General features: G+C 30.0%; 2 protein-coding genes across 2 annotated transcripts; both read right to left on the minus strand.

Annotated features, from left to right (window-relative positions):
• Positions 1 to 5,023: 5,023 nt before the first annotated feature.
• Positions 5,024 to 6,872, minus strand: LOC112027606 (F-box protein At4g00893). The gene is made up of 2 exons (XM_024060257.2): positions 6,753 to 6,872; positions 5,024 to 6,362 (listed from the first exon to the last, which is right to left on the minus strand). Exon 2 carries the CDS (start codon positions 6,314 to 6,316, stop codon positions 5,222 to 5,224), a length of 1,095 nt encoding a protein of 364 aa, XP_023916025.2. The 5' UTR covers positions 6,317 to 6,362; positions 6,753 to 6,872; the 3' UTR covers positions 5,024 to 5,221.
• A 9,235-nt stretch (positions 6,873 to 16,107) lies between these two features.
• Positions 16,108 to 17,511, minus strand: LOC136061560 (F-box protein At4g00893-like). The gene has a single exon (XM_065780202.1). The coding sequence runs from the start codon at positions 17,431 to 17,433 to the stop codon at positions 16,300 to 16,302; it is 1,134 nt and encodes a 377-aa protein (XP_065636274.1). The 5' UTR covers positions 17,434 to 17,511; the 3' UTR covers positions 16,108 to 16,299.
• Between the last annotated feature and the right edge of the window lie 4,256 nt (positions 17,512 to 21,767).

A 21,767-nucleotide genomic window follows, 5' to 3' on the forward strand; every position in this document is an offset into this window, starting at 1 on the left:
ACCACACAGTAATAATTCTATATCCTATTCCTAACATTAAGAAGTGGTCTCATTATCGTCAAGTAATCTAACTATGAGCTGCTGGTTTATTACAGCGAGAGCTAGAAGCTGAGATGAAAAAATTGAAGCTTGAACTAAAGCAAACCATGGACATGTACAGCTCAGCTTGCAGAGAAGCAATCTCAGCCAAAAAGAAGGTGACTTTAATTTTTCTTACAACAATTGGGGGAGGGGATTTGAACCAAGTTCTTCCCATGTTGGAGACTGGGCAATGCTACTGACGCACAAGGCTCTTGGAGAATGTGACCTTATATTGTCACACACAAAATTCAAATGACCTGCTTTATTTGCTAGCACTCTTCAATGAGCTGTCCCGAATTAAATTTGTTTCAAAAGAAAACATTGCATTTAAATTTTTAGCAATATGATCCTTAAAAATTAGTTTTCTTCACTTGCCACTGTACCTCAATCTTATATTGACACATTCCAATTACAAGCCAGCCAACCAAAAATAAAAAATAAAAATCCAAGTTGTTAGTCCACTGTAGCATACTAGACACCATAGGTTTCCGAGGTTCATTGATAAATGATTATAGCTCAGGCAGTAATCATTACCATTTATTAGAAAGGAGAAAAAGAAATATGCATAGTACACAAAAATCCTAGCCTTGAAACAATTAAAATAATTTTGTCAATGGCTGTCAGGCTAAAGAGCTTCATCAGTGGAAGGTGGAGGAGGCTCGTAAGTTTGAAGAAGCCAAGAAAAATCACATAATGGTATTGGTCTAGTCTAAAAAGAAAATCAAACTTTTGGAGAAACTTGAACATTTGCTTTACTAAATCAAAAATCACAAGTCGGAGAATAACAAAACAAAACACATATTACTAAATCTAGTCGTCGGCATTCTCAAAAGGATTTACCAAATCAACATTATAACAAACACATATAACTTATTCACATAATCACAATAACAAAACACGGTTAATTTAGAGATTACAGATACATTGAAATTCAGGTCACAAGTGCATTCGTAAACACAATTCATGTATTCAGTGATATTGAAGCAGCAAAGTAACAAAAAAAAAGTGTTGATTTATTTACATGCCTGAGTTGAAATCTGCCTAGGGATTCTTCTAAGAGCTCGGCGAGATGAACTTTGAAGAACCGACCTACAAAACCCAGAACATTTTTCTCAAAATCCAAATGCAAAACACACAAATCAACTAAATAAACAAAGTGAGAGAGTACAGGACTGTCGAGGTAGCACCGTCTTGGGTTGGAGGAGACCGGCCGTGACAAAATCGAGAAATGGGTACTATTTCTTATGCTCGTTGGTGCCGCTAGGTCACGACAGAGGAGATGGCGCCACCGTACACGTCGGAGAGATGGGTGTTCTTCACTGGCGACGATTCTGACGAGGCGAGGGAGGTTGAGAAATTTTTATGGGTTCGGTTTTTTTGCTTTGGGAGAGTGACAGGGCTGAAGGGGGAAGGGGAAATGGGAAATGAGAAAAGAGAAGCTGATGGGGATGAGTACCAAGGCGCGGGTAACAAAACAGAACCATCTGACCAAGTGACAGAGCTGGGGCCCATGAATAGTGATGAAAATTGTTGAGTTATGGCATTGTAGTGATAAGCCAAACGGGTATTGATTTAGAGTGATGGGTAATGAGTGATAAAAAATGAGTGATGAAAATTGAGTGACGAAAATTGAGTGACCAAAAAAAAGTGGCCAAACAGCCTCTTAGTATCATCCACACACACACACATATAGGAGTATCATCCGTGTTTGATTTCATTCTATATATACAAGAAGAACTAAACTCATGCACCCGATGTGGGACACAAGCCCAGGTTTTTTTTTTTTTAATAACAGAACACGCCATCTCACAAAACTGTTAGGGTAGTTGGAGATGCGAAGCTCTATATATATAAGAAGAACTAAACTCAATATTTGATTTCATTCAAAATAATATTATTATTTCAATATATTAAGCTAAATTTATTATTTGTTAATTCTAATCTTATCAAATCTAACTCATATTAACAAAATTTAGGATACTTAATTATTAATTTTATTGTAATTAAATGTTTACAAATTAGATAAATCCAAGTCAAACACTGTCAATATATTCTTTTAAAAAAATAAAGAGGTTGAAAAAATGATACATATTTTGAATTATAGGGCTCAAACCTCAATTCTCAAAATGAGTTTTAAAATTTTCAAAGGATGAGTTTTTTTTTTTATTTTTTTTTATATAATTTATTTTGTAACTCAATTAACATTTTTAAGAAAGAGATCTAGATTCTCTAAAGTTTTTTAGGTACTCTACTGCGTGGAGTCTCTTAAATCTTAACGTTTCTTTTATAATAAAAGGTCAAGATATTACCACATTAGACTCCCACTATAATAATTAAGACTAAAACACACACAAAACTCAAACTTATCAGTTTGTTGTGGTTTTTTCCCCTATGATTTTCTCACTTATCCGCAAGCACCACAAACAATAAAATAGATTGAATCAAAAGGCTACAGTTTGCAATCAAAAGATTGTGAATGTATTATCTTTTGGGTTTTTTTTTTTTTTTTTTTTTCCTCGAAAGAGAAGTTCAGACAAAAACAAATTTCGTCTCCATACGATGAGCTTTAAATCTCATACAAGGGCAACCCAGCATCTTGTTTGGTTGCTTTGAAAATGCATCAAAAAGACCATTTGATCCAATAAAAAGAATTTGAATGGACAATTAAAAAATTAATAAAGAAAATCAATTCTTTTACTTTCCCTCCTTTTTGCTCAGCAACAAAACAAAAGGATTGCATAACCCCAAGCCCCACCTCCATGGGAGTTGGATTGACTCTGCTTTAGTGTTTTGGCAATCTTGGGTTGTTTTGTTTGCCTCTTGTAAACTTCATTTAAACATCAAATTGATGGCTTGTTTAAGATTTTTTTTTTTTTTTGGTTTTAATTAGATTATTAAAATGGAATACTAACATGGCAACGTCTTAGTCTTTTATCTATACTATTATTTAAGGGACTTTTCCTATTTGGATTCTTTATTTTTTTTAGTTCAAAAATGCCCTACACCCTTATGTTTAAGTAAAGAGAAAATTAAAGAACAATCTAGTAAAAATATAACTCTAACTCCCACTAAAACATTGCCTAAAAAATAGGGTCACTCTCCTGTTGATTTTCAAATTGTTTTATCTACTTATAAATTAGATTCTCAAAATAAAAATTATATATATAAAATAAAAACACAAATTTTTGTTTTGCTACAAAATACTAAATAGGACAACTAAAATAAATTTAAAAAAAGCCTCATCGCATGCGTGAAACACATGTGATGAGGCTAGTTACTATAAAGGAAATGTCACAACATCTTAGTCTTTTATTATAAAGGAAATGTTATGATTTAAGGACCTTTATGTGGTAGAGATGTGGTAGAGACTAGAAAGTAACCTAATTTTTTTTTTTTTTTTTTTTATGGGACCCTAAAAACTCTTGATCCTCTAGGGAGACCCTCAAGATTCAAATCCTTTGCACTCAACTATAAAATAATTCTTCTTCTTTTTGAAAGAATAATGATAATGTTTCTTAATTACATCTAAATCCACTAAACAAAAATGATTTTGTCATTTAAGATTCCTTAGTTGTGACTAAAACAACACCATCACTTCAACACCAAACTATCTAACTTGCCTTCTTTTGATCAAAGGTGGAAGATTCATTGAATCAAATAGTTTGCTTTCAATGTCTTTTTATTTTTTATTTTTTTTTATTTTTTATATGTGTTTTCTTTGACTCCGTTAACATACCCTAAGAACTCTTGATCCTTTAGGGAGACCCTCAAAATTCAAATCCTTTGCACTCAACTATAAAATAATAAATAATGATAATAAACTGAGGCAAGAATTTTGTTTTTAAACCCTTCATATTGCCCAACATAGAAAGCTACCCCAAGAGCTGCCTCCCCCCTTCTTATTCTGATTCAACTTCTCTCTCTCTCTCTCTCCAAACCACGCCATCAGTCCACAGCCACCGGTCCATTTCTTCTCAAAAGGATGCTCTTGCTCTTAGTTATGTACTTATATTATTATTTTTTTCGTTTATTTAATTAACGGTGCTTAGTTTTATTCAGTGCTGCATTATTACAAATAAATAATGACAAAAGAATTACAAATCCATAGTTTTAACTTTTAAGTACATTTATTAACATGTATCTACAAAGCTTAATTTTAGTGTAGTAAAGGATGCAGACATTTTAGCAAAACTTTAGGGAGCATGTTTCATATTTCTATATTCCATAACCAACTCTCTAATTGCACATGAATGGTGCAGCTGCTAGAACTCTAACTGCATTTTTTATATTCATAGTAACATATTTGCGTTCACTGACAACACTGAGTATACAATTTTTTCAATTTTTTTTTTTTTTTTTTAATTTGAAAAATCAATCAGTATACAATTAGGAACTACATTCACAATACATATAAAGAAATGATGACAAACCAATTACAAATCCACAGGGTAAAACTCAAGGATTCATATGTCATAGTTATTTATTACTACAAAAGTATAACCCGAACAAATTTCATACATAGCCTTAATGTAAAACAACAATTTGGCCAATAGGTAAAGAAGCATTATGGATTGTTTCTGTTATAGCCAATCCCATTTGAATTGCCTCTCCATTATAAACTTAAATTTCTGTGTTAATGTTAAGAGCAGTAATTCTCAGATTTTCTATTTGTAGAGAAACAGCAAGGCCATATAGCTCCATGAACCCACTCTTGGATTCAACTTTCTAATAAAAAAGAGGACAAGTTCTACAGATCCATATAGCTAACGAACCATAGCTTAAATGGCACACCAAATGGGGTGCAATCTCTGTCTGCCAGAAGGAAGAATGTGAAATCATTTTCCTTCCTCCCAGCTGGGATCAGGATTTTATCAATGGCAGTCACTTGGACATGAAGTATTCAGAAGGGTCAAAATCACTAATAAAATGTAAGGACTTTAAATTAACAATAACAAAGTCATATTATTATAATGACACCATAGAATCATTCCAAACATTTTATACAGATAGCTTGTTATTCAAGGAAATAATAGCTATAAATCCTCCACACTTCATAGTGCTAGAACTCCAATTAGTGCCCCAAACAAGTATATTAAATGGCTAGACCCGTTTTCCAAATTGGTGTCTAACCAATTTGGACCTATACCTCAGGAGGTTGAATCCAAAGTCTTTCAGGCCTGCGTTTAGTAACCCATGGATAAAACGTACATTGATAACTCTGCTTAGTCTTCAATGAGTAATAGGAACTGTAAGTATCACAATGATAATAAATCCTCTCTGCAAAACCTGAAGTTTCTCCTTCTGCTGAAACTGAGAATGAGGTACAACTGAGAAAAAATGCTTTACATCCCAATGTATATGTCTTATCCCACTTCCTTTTTGACCAATCAAAATTGAAAACTTCAAAACACTTAAAACCAGAACGATACACTATCCAGAGCTGCCCATTAGACTCTACCATATGAGCCCTTGAGTCATACAATACCGCAGGAATCAAATCCACACCCGTGAGCAAACTCCAATAACAGTGTGCAACACAGAAGGCCCCCAATGCTCCTCCTGTAAAAACACAGTAAAAAGCTCCGTTACTGTAAACCACATCCTCAACTGCCCTTTTAGGACCAGCAAACTTGACTGTGGTGCTCCATTTGCGGTCACCAGGTTGACATGTGCTTAGCCACATTTTGCTACTGTTTTTGGAACTTTGTATTGCAAAGCAAACACAATCAGGAGAAGTTGGGACCGAGGAAAATGTACTTCGATTGAAGTTGATGTCAAGATCAGGTAGTTTGATTATAGTCTTCGTATAAGGATTGTAGAAGAATGACAATGTAGATTTCTGTAAAAGCAACCAACCAAACTTAGAAGCACATATGACTGCATCATTCAACTCTTTCCCCTCAATCTTGTTGTAAATGACGTGACTTTGGTTTTCAATTGGGAGGTGAAAGCTACTTAAACTGTAGACACTTCCATCAAAACCCCAACTGTGTTCCATTAACCATGGAACTGGAAGGGTCTCAAAAATTGGACCAACAGCCTGAATTTTTCGCGAATTCTTACAAACCCGTTTAATAAAATCAAGTTGTCTGCCAATTATATTAAAAACATCAACCGGAAGATTGGACCACGATCTCAATTCTTGGCTGTTTCCCTCACAACCACTTAAGTGCTTGTGTCTATTCTCCATCATTGATGTATCTTTTGAACTATCCTTCCAAAAATTCCACTTCATCAGTACCCAAAATATTAACACACACAACCTCCCAAGAGTCCCAACCCTATCAAATTCCAAGTAAAATAACAATTAGAAAGCGCATTATTGTCTTAGTCCGAAAATCTAATATATATGCTTATTGATCATTGTAATGTTAGAACTATCTGACAACTTTCAGCTACTGGTTTACTTGTTGATTTTTTTTAAATAAAATTTATTACTTATAATATATATATATATACACACACGCACAAAATCCATGGTCTACTTACTTAATTTATGGGGTTTACTTTATGGGGTTCAAGTAATAACTCAAATTCAAGAATAAAAAAACAATATGTGGTGATAAACAATAAACCCTAATATTGAAAGTAATAACAAAATGAAATGAAAAAAATAAGTAACAAAATTAGCAACTAAAAATGAAGGGTATCTAAAAGAGTGTGATAATTACCTGAGGGTTTTGGTTTTGAGCGGAGTCACCACGCTGGGGCAGTGGTTTTCTCGCAGATGTCACTCAAAGCAACGGTTTCAGCTTTCTCTGTTTTACTTTTGAGCTGAATTGGGCTCTGAGCATGATCAAGACCAATATATATATATAAATATGAATTAGTGATGTGTTTAAATACCACTTATTTTACTAGAACTGAAAAATTATTACTAAGATCAAGATCAATATATATATATATATATGAATTAGTGATGTGTTTAAATACCACTTATTTTGCTAGAATTGAAAAATTATTACTAAAAATATTGTAGATAAAAGTAAAATTTAGTTAAAATGGTACAGTAGGATCTATAAATAGTTCTAAAAAGTGTAATTAGACCTATAAATAATAACAAAAATAAATTAAATGGTGAAATAATTTTTATTTTTCATCTGACCCAAACACACACTAATTATGTTATCATAAGATCTTTTTCAGCTTCACTTTTTCACTAGTCTAGCGCACTTCAATAAAAAGTTAAATAAGTTGAATAGAATAATTGTCCTTCAAGACAAACTTAAGTGGTGAAAAAAGTCTTTTTCAGCTTTACTTTTTCACTAGTTTAGCTGGCTTCAACAAAAAGTTAAATAAGTTGAATAGAAACAGTAGCTTTATTAAATTGTCTTCAAAAAGGATGGTAAGTGGTGGAAAGAAAAATGATAGAGTTAAAGTTAAATAAGTTGTAAAGAAACACACGCTTTATTAAATTGTCCTTTGAGAAAGACAGTAAATGGTAAAAAGAAAAATAATGAGCCTATACGACAGTGACAAATAACTAATAACAATCTAATTGCATGCGAAGGTATGAATTATTAATTGAAATACATGGATTTGTTTTAGATTGCGTAAGGCTTGAGTGATGCTATCTTACCCAAAAAAAAAAAAAAAAAAAAAAAACCTTTGATCTACACCCTTCACATTGATTCTACAGTACTAGCTCTCAAAACAAACTGGTATAAAAAAAAAAAAAGCTCTCAAAACCAACAACAGGAGGAGCAAGTTTAGTCAATAGTCTGTAAGAGGATTCCAGTGAGATTAGTAATATCCTCTCTTTTTTTTTTATTAATATTTTTTAAAAATAATTTTGAGGCTTTTGTTCTATACTTCTATCCAAAAAATTAAAAATTGAAAATTAAAATTACCAAGAAAAGAAGAAGAAAAAGAAGATGTAAAAGTTGTAATAAATTCTATTAAAAAAGATTACCTGACAATAAATGTAATTAATATCACTTTGACAATATTATAAATAAGAATTCATTTTCTTTTCCCTCGTGTATATGTGTTTGTTTCTTAAAATGGGAAACATATTATATTTAATATATAGGTTTGGTTAAAGTTACGCTTATTTTTTAATATTGTATTTAATATATAGGTTTGGTTATATATTATATTATATTAGTTTAAAAAAATTATATTATATTTAATATAATTAATATTGTATTTAATATTTAAACATATTATATTTAATATTGTATTAAACATATTATATTTAATATATAGGTTTGGTTATACCACTCATTATTTTTTAATAGGATGCCAATTTTGACAAATCCACCATTAGATTACATTATCTTCGTATATTCTTCATACTTGCAAAATTTCAAGGTAATTGAATATCAAGATTCAAAAGTCATGTCATCAATCAATTATTTAAATTCAAGTGTTAGTAGTTTAAAATAATACATAAAAAATGTATTTATGAATGAAATGGTAAATAACATCAGATTAGCATGAAAATTGGCATGCATGTTAAAAATATATAGAACATGTAATCCAACAGTAAGATTTCTAAAAATATGAATTCTAAAATATTGGGTGGTGTAACATTACTTAGAGTTACATCAAGTGTAACTTGAACCAACTTTATATATTATATATTATATATATATATATATATATGAAGATTGGATGGATATGATACATTCAAATTTATATGTATAGTAAATATCTGATTTTTTTTTTTAATTGGTGCTATATCATTTTGAAAGGTATTGTAAAATTTATAAATAAATAATTGGTGCTATAGTGGTAAGTTGTACTTGAAATAAAAGAAAAGCAAATAAATAAATAAATGAAAATCTAAAAACAATTTTTATATATATATATATATAGTAGAATTTAAATTTATAGTGTTTGTTCTGTGATAATTGCATTTTATTATCAGATTAAGATATCAATTTATTTTTTTATATAGGCAAAGTTTGAACCCTAATTCTCTTATTTGACAAAAAAAGAGAATTTAACAGTTGAGCTAATTAAAACCTATAGTTAAAAACAATTAGATGTAATAATTTTTGGTATTTTAAATTCATTTTTTTATATTTTAATCCCACTATTAATTTTTTACAATTTTATAATTTGTTGTGATTTATTGGAAACAGTAAAAAAAGTAGGGTAAAACTTATGTCTAGTGTATGCATGGTGTTGGATCCAATGCATTGGATTCAAGTCAAATCCAAAATGTAAACACCAAATAGTTATTTTTTTTAATTATTTTTCTTGAAGGATAATTCATTTGTAAAATAAATTAGGAGGAAGAAGCAATACAACAGACCACTACAAAGCCATATTTTATACAAGTGTGTCAACAGTGGCAGCTCCACTTGTATGTGAGGGTGGTCACAGGACCACCCTCACTTGCCAATTTTTTAATTGTTTTTTTTATACTTAGCAAAAAAAAAAAAAAGTTTTAATCTATTCAATGACCACCTTGACTTGAAAAAAATGTATATATATACTTACCAAAAAAAAAAAATTATATACTATATTAACATATTTTGGCCACCCTAATAAAAATGTTAAACAATGTGACTTGAGAATTACAAGAATTTGAATTCAACAAAAATAATAGTATTGCTACATCCACAATATTTTTACAATAAATTTTATGTGGTAAGCTGTTATTAATTCTAATTTTGGCTCAATATTAGCATTTTTTATCCACCAATAACAGCTTGTTGCATAAGATTTGTTATGAAATTGTTGTGGTCACTTTATTATTCTCATATTAGCATTTTCAATTTCCACTTTATCTCTTATTAGTCTTTTTTTTTTCTTTACTTGTACAAAAAATTCTAATATTTCATGTATTTGATGTTTTTTTTTGGTAATGTTGATATATTCAAGTTGTCTCATTATTAAATTTTGTATAATTTAAGTTTCTTAATGACCACTCTAAACAAAATTCCTAGAGCCTCCACTATGTCAATATACTAGTGGGAAGGTGGAAGGAATATGAGTATAGGGCACCCTCAAATCTGTTTGGAAAATTTCATTTCAACCCTAGGGTGTAAACAAATTAATTTTTATAGTTTTAATAATAATGAATTAAATCATAAATTAGAGAAGTTAGAATAAGCAAAAACAACAATTATTTTTGTTTATTTGTAGTCTTCTTTGTGTTGAAAGGAATACAAAAATAATATCACCAAATTTTTTTTATTATAAATTACATGTGAAAAAATGAGTTGTAGGGGCACGGTTTACAACCCAAGCCCAATATGTATGAGATTGTGGGTTAATGAGCCAAATACAATAAATTTGTAAAGAGTGGGTCAAAGAACTGGGTCTTAGTGAATCTAACAACGGTTAGGATGGATTTGGTGGACAATTATGCAAAAACAAAGCACGTAAGGTCGGATGAATGCATTGCCCGAGGAGGCAAATATTTGCATAGATCAATGGAACTTATTATAAGTGCAATTCTGGTTACTACAGTGTTCTTTTTTCTCTTTTTTTCTCCCTCGTCTTCGTGGAGGGTATCTCTTATTATATAGTCCCTCTTGGACAATCTTTACTCTACACTTGTCGATAATTTGGGTTGCTACTTGAATGCTTGTCCCATCAGACATCTCCTCTGATCTTTCTGTGAGTTGCGGTGATCAAGGAAACACTGTTTAGGGGTCTTCTCTACATAAATGCGGCCAGAAAAGTAGCTGCAGTGTATTTAATGAGGAGGTTGCACCATTTCCTTAGATATTTTTGGGTCTCCTTCCTTCCTGCGTGTTTATGTAACATGCCTCTGACACTGGTGCCTCCATTGAGGTCATTTTCGTTGCTGGAATACGTATTGGAGTGATGTTCATCATGGTCGAGGAGATATTCCTTCTTGGACCGCCTTCTACTCTTTTTTTACTCATGAGACACTGAGTTGGAATCCCTCAACTATTTGTCTGTCCTCGGATATTTTAACGTTCTTGGATAAGGCCCAAGGCCTAATATACCCTTTTTGGGCCTTGTCCCTACATGAGTCATATTGAGTTGACATGACCAATCAAATTCTAGGTAAAGGACTTTAGTCTTACCACATGTTTAGAGCGACTTGTTTCTAATCCAACCACAACTTACCACAACTGTTTGTTAGGTTTAGATGAATAATTTAAATATAGATTTCAAGGAATATTATTTTTGATCATTTCATAGTCAAGATTAGATTTTAAGGATCTAAAGATATTATACCCTACCACGTTATTTATAATCTTAAACGACTAGTTTGTATATTGTTAGATTAAAAATAAATAAATTATGAATAATGAATTGGATGAAAAATGATTAGTTTGCCTTGGGGTTTTAAGTGTTTTTTTTGGGGGGGGGGGGACTCTTTGGAAAAAAAGAAAAAAAGAAAAAAAGAAAAAAAAAGCTTAGGTAAGGTAAGATTTTTTATTTTTTATTTTTTAAAACCTTTCATATTGCCCAACTCAAAAAACAAACCCCAGTTATCTCTTTCTGATTGAAGAGCCACCTCCTCCTTATTATTCTAAACTTTTACAAATAAGATTTGTCGAAGTTATATCTATAAGAAAATATTAAAATAACTATCAACTTTACTATAAAAAACTTTGAATAATCACTAAATTTTTATTTGATTTATTTTGTTTAAAGTAAAATAAAAAACTTAGTATCATCCATGCTTGATTTCATTCAAAATAATAGTATTATTTTAATATATTAAGCTCAATTTATTATTTGCCACTTATAATCTTATCAAATCTAATTCATATTACAATAATTTAGTATAGTTTATTATCAATTTTAGGATAAATTGCAAACTATACCACTAAAGTTTGGAGTTATTTGAATTTTACACCTTAAAATTTACCTCCATTACCAAAGTCACCTCTCTGTTAGTGGATTCACCTACGTGCCTGTCAAGTGACATACTAACATCTGATGTGTAATTTTTTTTCCCCATGTTAGTTGGTTGTTTTTGCTAACAAGGGTATACTTCAAGGTGTAAAATCAAGATTTTTAAACTTTAGAATATAGAATCCAAATAACCCTAAACTTTTAGAGTGTACTTTCCAATTTACCCTTTAAAATACAAAAAAAAAAAATGAAAATGAAATTTAAAATTTTAACACATGAGATAATTATTGATATTTGATAGTATTGAAATTTTGTGTGCATAAAGGGTATATGGAGAGACTGTAATTTTATGGTAGATTTGATAAATAAAACATTATTGAGTTATGTAATACTGCAAAAAATTACCTAGGGAATAACTTAAATCTCACCTCATAAATTTCATATTAATTGGATATTATTTATTATCTAATCTATAAAATCATAAATACTTATTAATCTCTATAAATTTCATATTTTGCTTTTGCATATAATTTTAAAATTAAAAATACTTGAAATTTAAATTTTTTATGATGAAATAGTTATTAATCTCTAATCATCTTGATATTTGTAAGTATGAAAATTATAACAAAACAATGTAATTCAAATGTTGATTTCTCCAAATATTCCTTAAAAAAGAAGAAGTAACATCATAAAAAATTATATCAAATGACAAATGTAACTTGAATGTATTATTTTTCCTATAAAGTGAGTCATTCAATGGAAGAAGCCAAAATATTTTTATTACATGTAGGGCTTTTTGGTAAATTAGAGTCCATACAAAGAGGCAACAAAGGATAGTACAAAGACCATTTCGTTTGGTTGCTGGGTTGCATTTTTAGAGCAACCAAACTAAAAACCCCATACGCAGTAAATTTAACATTTCAATTTCTTCCTTCTCTCTCACTCCAGTCTCTATGCTTTGCTCTGTCGTCAGTAGACTCAAGTTAGAACCCACGTACACTATAGAAAGAACCAAATTTTAACCTTTCGAGGAGACAAACAGACACCACCTCGTACTGAATTATATATATATATATATATATTTTGTTCTCTAAAAATCAGTTTGAGATGATATACAGATATGGAGCATGTATATTTATATCTATCCTTAGTATTTTTTTATTTTCCATGTGAATGTTTAATAGTTATCATCATTGAAAGAGTTAGTTTATTGTTTTAGTAAAAATTTTGTAGTATTTTATTGCATTTTCATGTTTTGATTTTGTGCAAATATATTAATGATGACTATGAAAGGCTTATTTTGTTTGTTATTTTAGTTTATGGAAGGAGCTAAGAATATATTCTAATTTCAATAATGGATTTATAAAATTTTCTTTATAATTTTATAAAAAACGTTTTCATGCATAGCAAGGGTTTGTAGATTGGAATCTTAATGTGCAATCAAATAAGAAGAAAAAAAAAATTGTTGAAATCTTCTTTAAAAAGTTATATTTGCAAAACATTCATATACATCTTAGAAAAATAAATTTGCTAAAATGTGTGCTCATTTAATGTTCATTCACAAAAGATTAAATAAATGCATACTCAATAATTTTTTCTTGCATTGCACAGGTTAGCAACTAATTGCATATGAATAATGATGCAGCTGCTAGAACTAACAGCAATTTTTATATTCACAGTAATATATTGCGTCCACTGCCAACAACGAGTATACATTTTTTATTAATTTGAAAAAACCAATGTGTACAATTAGGAACTACATTCTCAAACTTTCTCTCCATTTTCCGGAAATCATTTGAAGTGAAAATGATTCCGTAAATCATTTTCACCCTTGACCGTGAGTCAACTGAAAATGATTTCCGGAAAATTGCTTTTTCCGGCGCAACCAAACACCCGAAAATATAGAAAACCATTTCCGGAAATGAATTTCACCCAAAACAAACGCAGCCCTAGGGAATAACTTAAATCTCACCTCATAAATTTCATATTAATTGGATATTATTTATTATCTAATCTATAAAATCATAAATAGTTATTAATCTCTATAAATTTCATATTTTGCTTTTGCATATAATTTTAAAATTAAAAATACTTGAAATTTAAATTTTTTATGATGAAATAGTTATTAATCTCTAATCATCTTGATATTTGTAAGTATGAAAATTATAACAAAACAATGTAATTCAAATGTTGATTTCTCCAAATATTCCTTAAAAAAGAAGAAGTAACATCATAAAGAATTATATCAAATGACAAATGTAACTTGAATGTATTATTTTTCCTATAAAGTGAGTCATTCAATGGAAGAAGCCAAAATATTTTTATTACATGTAGGGCTTTTTGGTAAATTAGAGTCCATACAAAGAGGCAACAAAGGATAGTACAAAGACCATTTCGTTTGGCTGCTGGGTTGCATTTTTAGAGCAACCAAACTAGAAGCCCCGTACGCAGTAAATTTAACATTTCAATTTCTTCCTTCTCTCTCACTCCAGTCTCTATGCATTGCTCTGTCGTCAGTAGACTCAAGTTAGAACCCACGTACACTATAGAAAGAACCAAATTTTAACCTTTCGAGGAGACAAACAGAGACCACCTCGTACTGAATTATATATATATATATATATTTTGTTCTCTAAAAATCAGTTTGAGATGATATACAAATATGGAGCATGTATATTTATATCTATCCTTAGTATTTTTTTATTTTCCATGTGAATGTTTAATAGTTATCATCATTGAAAGAGTTAGTTTATTGTTTTAGTAAAAATTTTGTAGTATTTTATTGCATTTTCATGTTTTGATTTTGTGCAAATATATTAATGATGACTATGAAAGGCTTATTTTGTTTGTTATTTTAGTTTATGGAAGGAGCTAAGAATATATTCTAATTTCAATAATGGATTTATAAAATTTTCTTTATAATTTTATAAAAAACGTTTTCATGCATAGCAAGGGTTTGTAGATTGGAATCTTAATGTGCAATCAAATAAGAAGAAAAAAAAAATTGTTGAAATCTTCTTTAAAAAGTTATATTTGCAAAACATTCATATACATCTTAGAAAAATAAATTTGCTAAAATGTGTGCTCATTTAATGTTCATTCACAAAAGATTAAATAAATGCATACTCAATAATTTTTTCTTGCATTGCACAGGTTAGCAACTAATTGCATATGAATAATGATGCAGCTGCTAGAACTAACAGCAATTTTTATATTCACAGTAATATATTGCGTCCACTGCCAACAACGAGTATACATTTTTTATTAATTTGAAAAAACCAATGTGTACAATTAGGAACTACATTCTCAATACATATAAATAAATGATGACAAACCAATTACAAATCCTCAGGGTTAAACTCAAGGATTCAAATGTCATAGTTATTTATTACTACAAAAGTAATGTAGCACAACAATTTGGCCAACAGGTAAAGAAGCATTATAGATTGTATGTGTTATAACAAATCCCATTCGCATTGCCTCTCCATTAAACTTAAATTCTGTGTCAAAGTTAAAAGCAGTAATTTTTTAGATTATCTGTTTATAGAGAAACAGCAAGGCCATATACAACCATCAACCCACTATTCTACTTTCTAATAAGAAAAGGACAAGCTCTAAAGATCCGAACAGCCAATGAGCCCTAGCTTAAATGGCACCTCCTTACAGTTTCATTACCCACCAGGTGGGTGTGTAACTTATTAAAAAAAAAAAAACCTATAAAAGAGAAGCCACAACATATCACTGTCTGCACTATCCGGTGGCAAAGACAATATTGTTAATTGTCTTAATGTAAAACAAAGATCATACATAGCCTTAATGTAAAACAAAAATTTGGCCAAAAGGTGAAGAAGCATTATTGATTGTTTCCGTTATAACCAATCCTATTTGCATTGCCTCTCCATTACAAACTTAAATTCTGTGTCAATGTTAAAAGCAGTAATTCTCAGATTATATCTATTTATAGAGAAACAGCGAGGCCATATAGCTCCATGAACCCACTCTTGGATTCAACTTTCTAATAAAAAACAGGACAAGTTCTACAGATCCATATAGCCAACGAACCATAGCTCAAATGGCACACCAAATGGGGTGCAACCCCTGTCTGCTGGAAGGAAGAATGTGAAATCATTTTCCTTCCTCTCAACAGGGATGAGGATTTTATCAATGGCAGTCTCTTGGACATGAAGTATCCAAAAAGGTCAAAATCACAAATAAAATGTAAGGACTTGAAAGTATCAATAACAAAGTCATAGTATTATAATGATGCCATAAAATCCTTCCTAACTTTTTATACAGAAAACTTGTTATTCAAGGAAATAATTGCAATATATCCTCCACACTTCATAGTGCTAGAACTCAAATTAGTGCCCTAAGCAGGTATATTAGTCCATTTCATAATGCAAGCAAAGAAACATGACTAAATGGCTAGACCTGTTTTCCAAATTGGTGTCTAACCAATTTGGACCATATCTCAGGAGGTTGAATCCAAACTCTCTCTGGCCCACGTTCAGTTACCCATGGATAAAATGTACATCGATGACTCTGCTTAGTCTTCAACGAGTAATAGGAACTGTAAGTATCACAATGATAATAAATCCTCCCTGCAAAACCTGCAGTTTCTCCATCTGCTGAAACTGAGAACGAGGTACAACCGAGAAAAAATGCTTGACATCCCAATGTATATGTCTCATTCCAAGTCTTTTCTGACCAATCAAAATTGAAAACTCTGAAACACATAGAACTAGAACGATACACTAACCAGAGCTGCCCATTAGACTCTACCATATGAGCCCTTGTGTCAGACAATATCCCAGGAACCAAATTCACATCCATGAGCATACTCCAATAACGGTGTGCAACACAAAAGGCCCCCAACGCTCCTCCTGTAAAAACACAGTAAAAAGTTCCATTACTGTAAACCACATCCTCAACTGCCCTTTTAGGACCAGCAAACTTGACTGTGGTGCTCCATTTGCGGTCACCAGGTTGACATGTGCTTAGCCACATTTTGCTACTGTTTTTGGAACTTTGTATTGCAAAGCAAACGCAATCAGGAGAAGTTGGGACCGAGGAAAATGTACTTCGATTGAAGTTGATGTCAAGATCAGGTAGTTTGATTATAGTCTTCGTATAAGGATTGTAGAAGAATGACAATGTAGATTTCTGTAAAAGCAACCAATCAAACTTTGAAGCACATATGACTGCATCATTCAACTCTTTCCCCTCAATCTTGTTGTAAGTGACGTGACTTTGATTTTCAATTGGGAGGTGAAAGCTACTTAAACTGTAGACATTTCCATCAAAACCCCAACTGTGTTCCATTAGCCATGGAACTTGAAGGATCTCATAAAGTGGACCAACAGCCTGAATTTTTCGCGAATTCTTACAAACACGTTTAATAAAATCAATTTGTCTGCCAATTATATTAAAAACATCAACCGGAAGATTGGACCATGATCTAAATTCTCTGCTGTTCCCCTTACAATCACTCAAGTGCTTGTGTCTATTCTCCATCATTGATGTATCTTTTGAACTATCCTTCCAAAAATTCCACTCCATCAGTATTCAAAATATTAAAACATACAACCTTCCAAGAGTCCCAACCCTATCAAATTCCAAGCAAAATGACAATTAGAAAGTTCACTTTTGTCTTAGTCTAAAAATCCAATATATAAATATATAAATATATATATACACACACTCACACACAAAATCCATGGTCTAATTACTCAATTTGTGGGGTTCAAGTGATAACTCAGTGTGGTGTCTCATCCCCATTATCTACCTTACCTATCTAAAAATAAATAATTTTTTTTATAATAATAATACGAATTTGCGAACACAAATTTTAGTTAACTTAAAATTAATACTCTTTTTTTGTACTTTATCCAACAACAAAAAAATTAGAAGAAATAATAATACTTTTAAATTTGTTACTTTATTATTAGGAAATAGATAGTGTAGGATAATTGTTTATACAAAAAAATAAAAATTCTAACATAAGAGATTGTTACTTTATAAAATTTAAAATAAATAAATAAATAAAAATTAAAAAATTAAAAGAAGAAGAAGAAGAAGAAGAAGCTCATACGAACACTTATTGTTACTTTATCCAAAGAAGTTGATAAAATCAAAAGCTTTTTGTTTTTATCTAAAAACTTACTGCAATTTGGTGGAGCCACTTGGCGCAACCAATTATATATATATATATATATATATTTTTTTTTTTTTTTTAAATCAAAAAATTTCTGCAATTTGGTGTAGCCATTTGGTGCAACCACAGCCTCCAATAATTTGAAACCAAGTTCTTGAATTAACATTTTTTGTATTTAATTTTCTTATTCTTTGTAAGGCTTTGATTTTATTGCGTGTGTTTTTTCGATAAAGTTTATGATAGCTATTTTTTTTTCTTTGAGGTTTTGATGTGGTATTTTACTGTGATATTTTAAATTTTAATCGGTAACATATATTCTTCCATGATATTAATTAAAGAAAATTTTTAGAGAAAAAAGAAATAGTGAAATTGAAGAACCAAGCTTATTAACTACTTAAATTCTATGATTTTTTATTAAAAAATTAAGATAATGCAATTCATATTAATTTTTGATTTGGTGTTCTTAATTGATTGGGTTGATTATTTCCTCACTTATGGCAACGTTAAAATGGCCATGACTAGTAATTTATATTTACATTGCAGTCTAGATACTTTATTTTTGTAATTTATGGAATTTGTTTCATTTTGTAATCTATGGAAATTTTTTTTGGTTATATATGCAAGAAATTTATATATGGTTAGCTCTTCTACTACTCCACGTGTTAGCAAGTATAATGGAAAGATTTCTAAGTGCCATATATATATATATATATAAGCAAATTATAGTTTTACTACAAAGAGCTTCTAAAAATTTAAAACTTGGCATAATTTTTAAAAATTACTATTTTATTTGTTATTAAATTATATTATATTATAAAAATTTATATTTTAATTTATATGTTTTAATCAAAATCCATATGTAAATAATTTTTTAATTAATTTATTTAAAATTAAATAATAAAATAGATAATAAAAATAAATGAATATTTTACTTTTAAGTTATATAATGAATGCATATTGTGTGAGACTAAATTGCATATATAATAATAATAATAATAATAATAATTGAATGGAAGATGGTAGAGATACCTTAAAAAAAGTATATAAAATGATTTTGAATAATACATTGAACTTTAAGGCTCAAAATCAAGTTCGTTTTTTTTTTTTTTTGGAGAATAACTTAGAGTTAAGACCCTAATAATAAGTTTGTATTGATAATTGAAAAACAATCTAAACAACAATTTGTATTATTTGATATCATCCTCTATCTTTGTATTATTGACAAAACAAAATAAGTCAGAATATATGTGTGTGTGTGTGTGTGTGTTGATAATGACCACAATCATATTTATAATTTAAAATTCTATATTTGATTTTAAAAGAAAAAAAACATGTTAAGTTAATAACAAAGTTGTATCCATCATACCTTGCATTTTAGCTTAGTGGCACTTTCTGATCCCCATGTGAGGACAAAATTGCCAAATGCCCTTTTCGGCAAAAATAGAGCTCTTTATCCCATTTTTCAAACTAATTAGGGAAATGTCCCTTTTTTGTAACTCAATTTGTGATAAATCGAGTTATAAAAAAAAAATAATAATAATAATTTGGAGCCCTATAGCGGTATTTTTAAGGACCTATAGTGACGTTTTAAGGACTTATAGTGGCATTTTGTAACTCAACCTCCATGAAATCGAGTTATAGGCATTTTTTTAATTTTTTTTTTTACCTATAACTTCATTTCATAGAGGTCGAGTTACAAAACATCACTATAGGTCCTTAAAACGTCACTATAGGCTCCTTAAAAACGCCGCTATAAAGCCTAACTCGATTTATCACAAATCAAGTTTCAAAAGAGAGCATTTCCCTAATTAGTTTGGAAAGAGGGCAAAGAGCTATTAATTTTGCCTGAAAAGGGCATTTGGCAATTTTTTCCCCCCATGTGAAGCACTGGATTCAAATTCTACCCCACATATTATCTAGATTTATCTTTGATCAACTATAAAAAAATAAAAATAAAAACTACTTAGCATGAAATTTGCGGATAAAGCTTTAACTACAATCTCTCAAACCTATTGCAATCATCTTTGCATCTTTACTTATGTGCCCAAAGACATCACATATGACAAAAAAAAAGAATTAATAAACTCCAATCTCCCAAACCTGTAGCAACCATCTTTGCATCTTCACTACTATGCCCCAAAGATATCATACAAAGCAATGAATGAACTACCTTTTTTTTTTTTTTTTTTTTTTAATTCCTCGTCCAACTTTGTTAAAGGTGAATAATTAATATTGTTGGTGGTGCATGAACTCATCATCGCATTACTTGCATAGTTATTTAGCCAATTGTAAGTGCTTGCACTCCACATGAAACTAATAAAAAGATATATTAAGGGAGCAATGTAAGCGGAATAGATTAGAGGATTAACTCTCTTGTATTTACTAAAGCTAGATCCAAAGACTTTCCTTACCATTTTCCTCAAAAAAGATATAACTTAAAATACTAATTTTTAATACTCAGAATGAGATGAATACAATTATAAATGATTTTTTGTGTAGTTAATATATATTAATAATGGGATTGGCTTCAAAAAATCAACTTAAAAAAATGATGGCTGGCGCTGCAATCTATTTATTTTGGAGATAAGATTTTAATTACTCTTAATAATAAAAACTTAGAAAATAGGAGAAGATGATAAGAACAAAAAAATATATATATATATATATATATAAAACATCAAATTTATGCCACGTCATAATTTTATGGCTTGTTGGCAATTATGTAACCAAGACTTGTCATAAAGCAAAGCAATCCATATGTTAAAAAGCCCCTGGGGCTCAGCTCCAAAGCATATCATTTGTGCAAAAAAATGCGAATATAATGAAATGATCATTTGTCCTTTCCCTTTCCTTGACACTTTCCCTTTCCGACAATAATAGGATCGGAGCATATATATTTGCACAACTAATTTTACAATTTGTTAAATTATAGGATTGTGAACCGCCGAATAAAAAATGTAATCAAGAGTGGATAGAAAGTGTCCATCATTCACTACTTGCAATGACAAAAATAGACTAACAATATTTATATCAAACAATGCAAAATAAAAATATGACACAATTTTATGCATTCAAGCTCCAAAGTCACTCACATCAATCAAGTTAAATATGTGTAAATTGCAAAGTTACTACAGTAACCTCTCTCTCTCTCTTGGTTGATAACAAAAATAATATTTGAATAAAATATTGTATAAAATAGATAATTTGATATTAGGTGTTTTGAAAGATTATTATGTAAAATATTAAAAACTAGGTTCTTATGCTAAAATAAACATAAATTTTTGCACGAGTTAATGCAAATGCTCTCATGACAAAAATCAATAAACTGTAAAATTTGATGTATTCCTAATTTTTTTTTTTTTTTGTATATACGTATCTTTTCTAATGATATGATCACTGGAGGGGATGTTTATAATGATTCAATTAATGAATTTTCAACATTTTGTCCTCACTAATGTGTCACTAACCTGGTCTTGGTTTTGTCCAAATGGCACCGTCCTGAATGATGGAGCTGAGAATATATATCTGAATTAGACCCTTATCTTAATCTGCACTTTCATGATCATATATATCTTTTTTAATCGGCGGCGTCCAAGCAGAAAAAGTTACAGTTCAAGCCTCAAGGTGTCGATAAGTGTTTGTGAAATTGTCTCGTAATATTAGTATGACTTCTAAATAGTAAATTGTACATTGTATGTGAACAACGTAATTGCCCCTGTCTGTTTTTTTTTTTTTTTTT

Source organism: Quercus suber, unplaced genomic scaffold (genome assembly GCF_002906115.3).
Source record: "Quercus suber isolate HL8 unplaced genomic scaffold, Cork oak 2.0 scaffold_227, whole genome shotgun sequence".
In the NCBI taxonomy this organism is placed as follows: domain Eukaryota; kingdom Viridiplantae; phylum Streptophyta; class Magnoliopsida; order Fagales; family Fagaceae; genus Quercus; species Quercus suber.

Bases quoted from the DNA above. Each gene is read 5' to 3' on its own strand.
- LOC112027606 (XM_024060257.2), bottom strand. From the start codon at position 6,316: ATGAAGTGGAATTTTTGGAAGGATAGTTCAAAAGATACATCAATGATG.
- LOC136061560 (XM_065780202.1), bottom strand. From the start codon at position 17,433: ATGGAGTGGAATTTTTGGAAGGATAGTTCAAAAGATACATCAATGATG.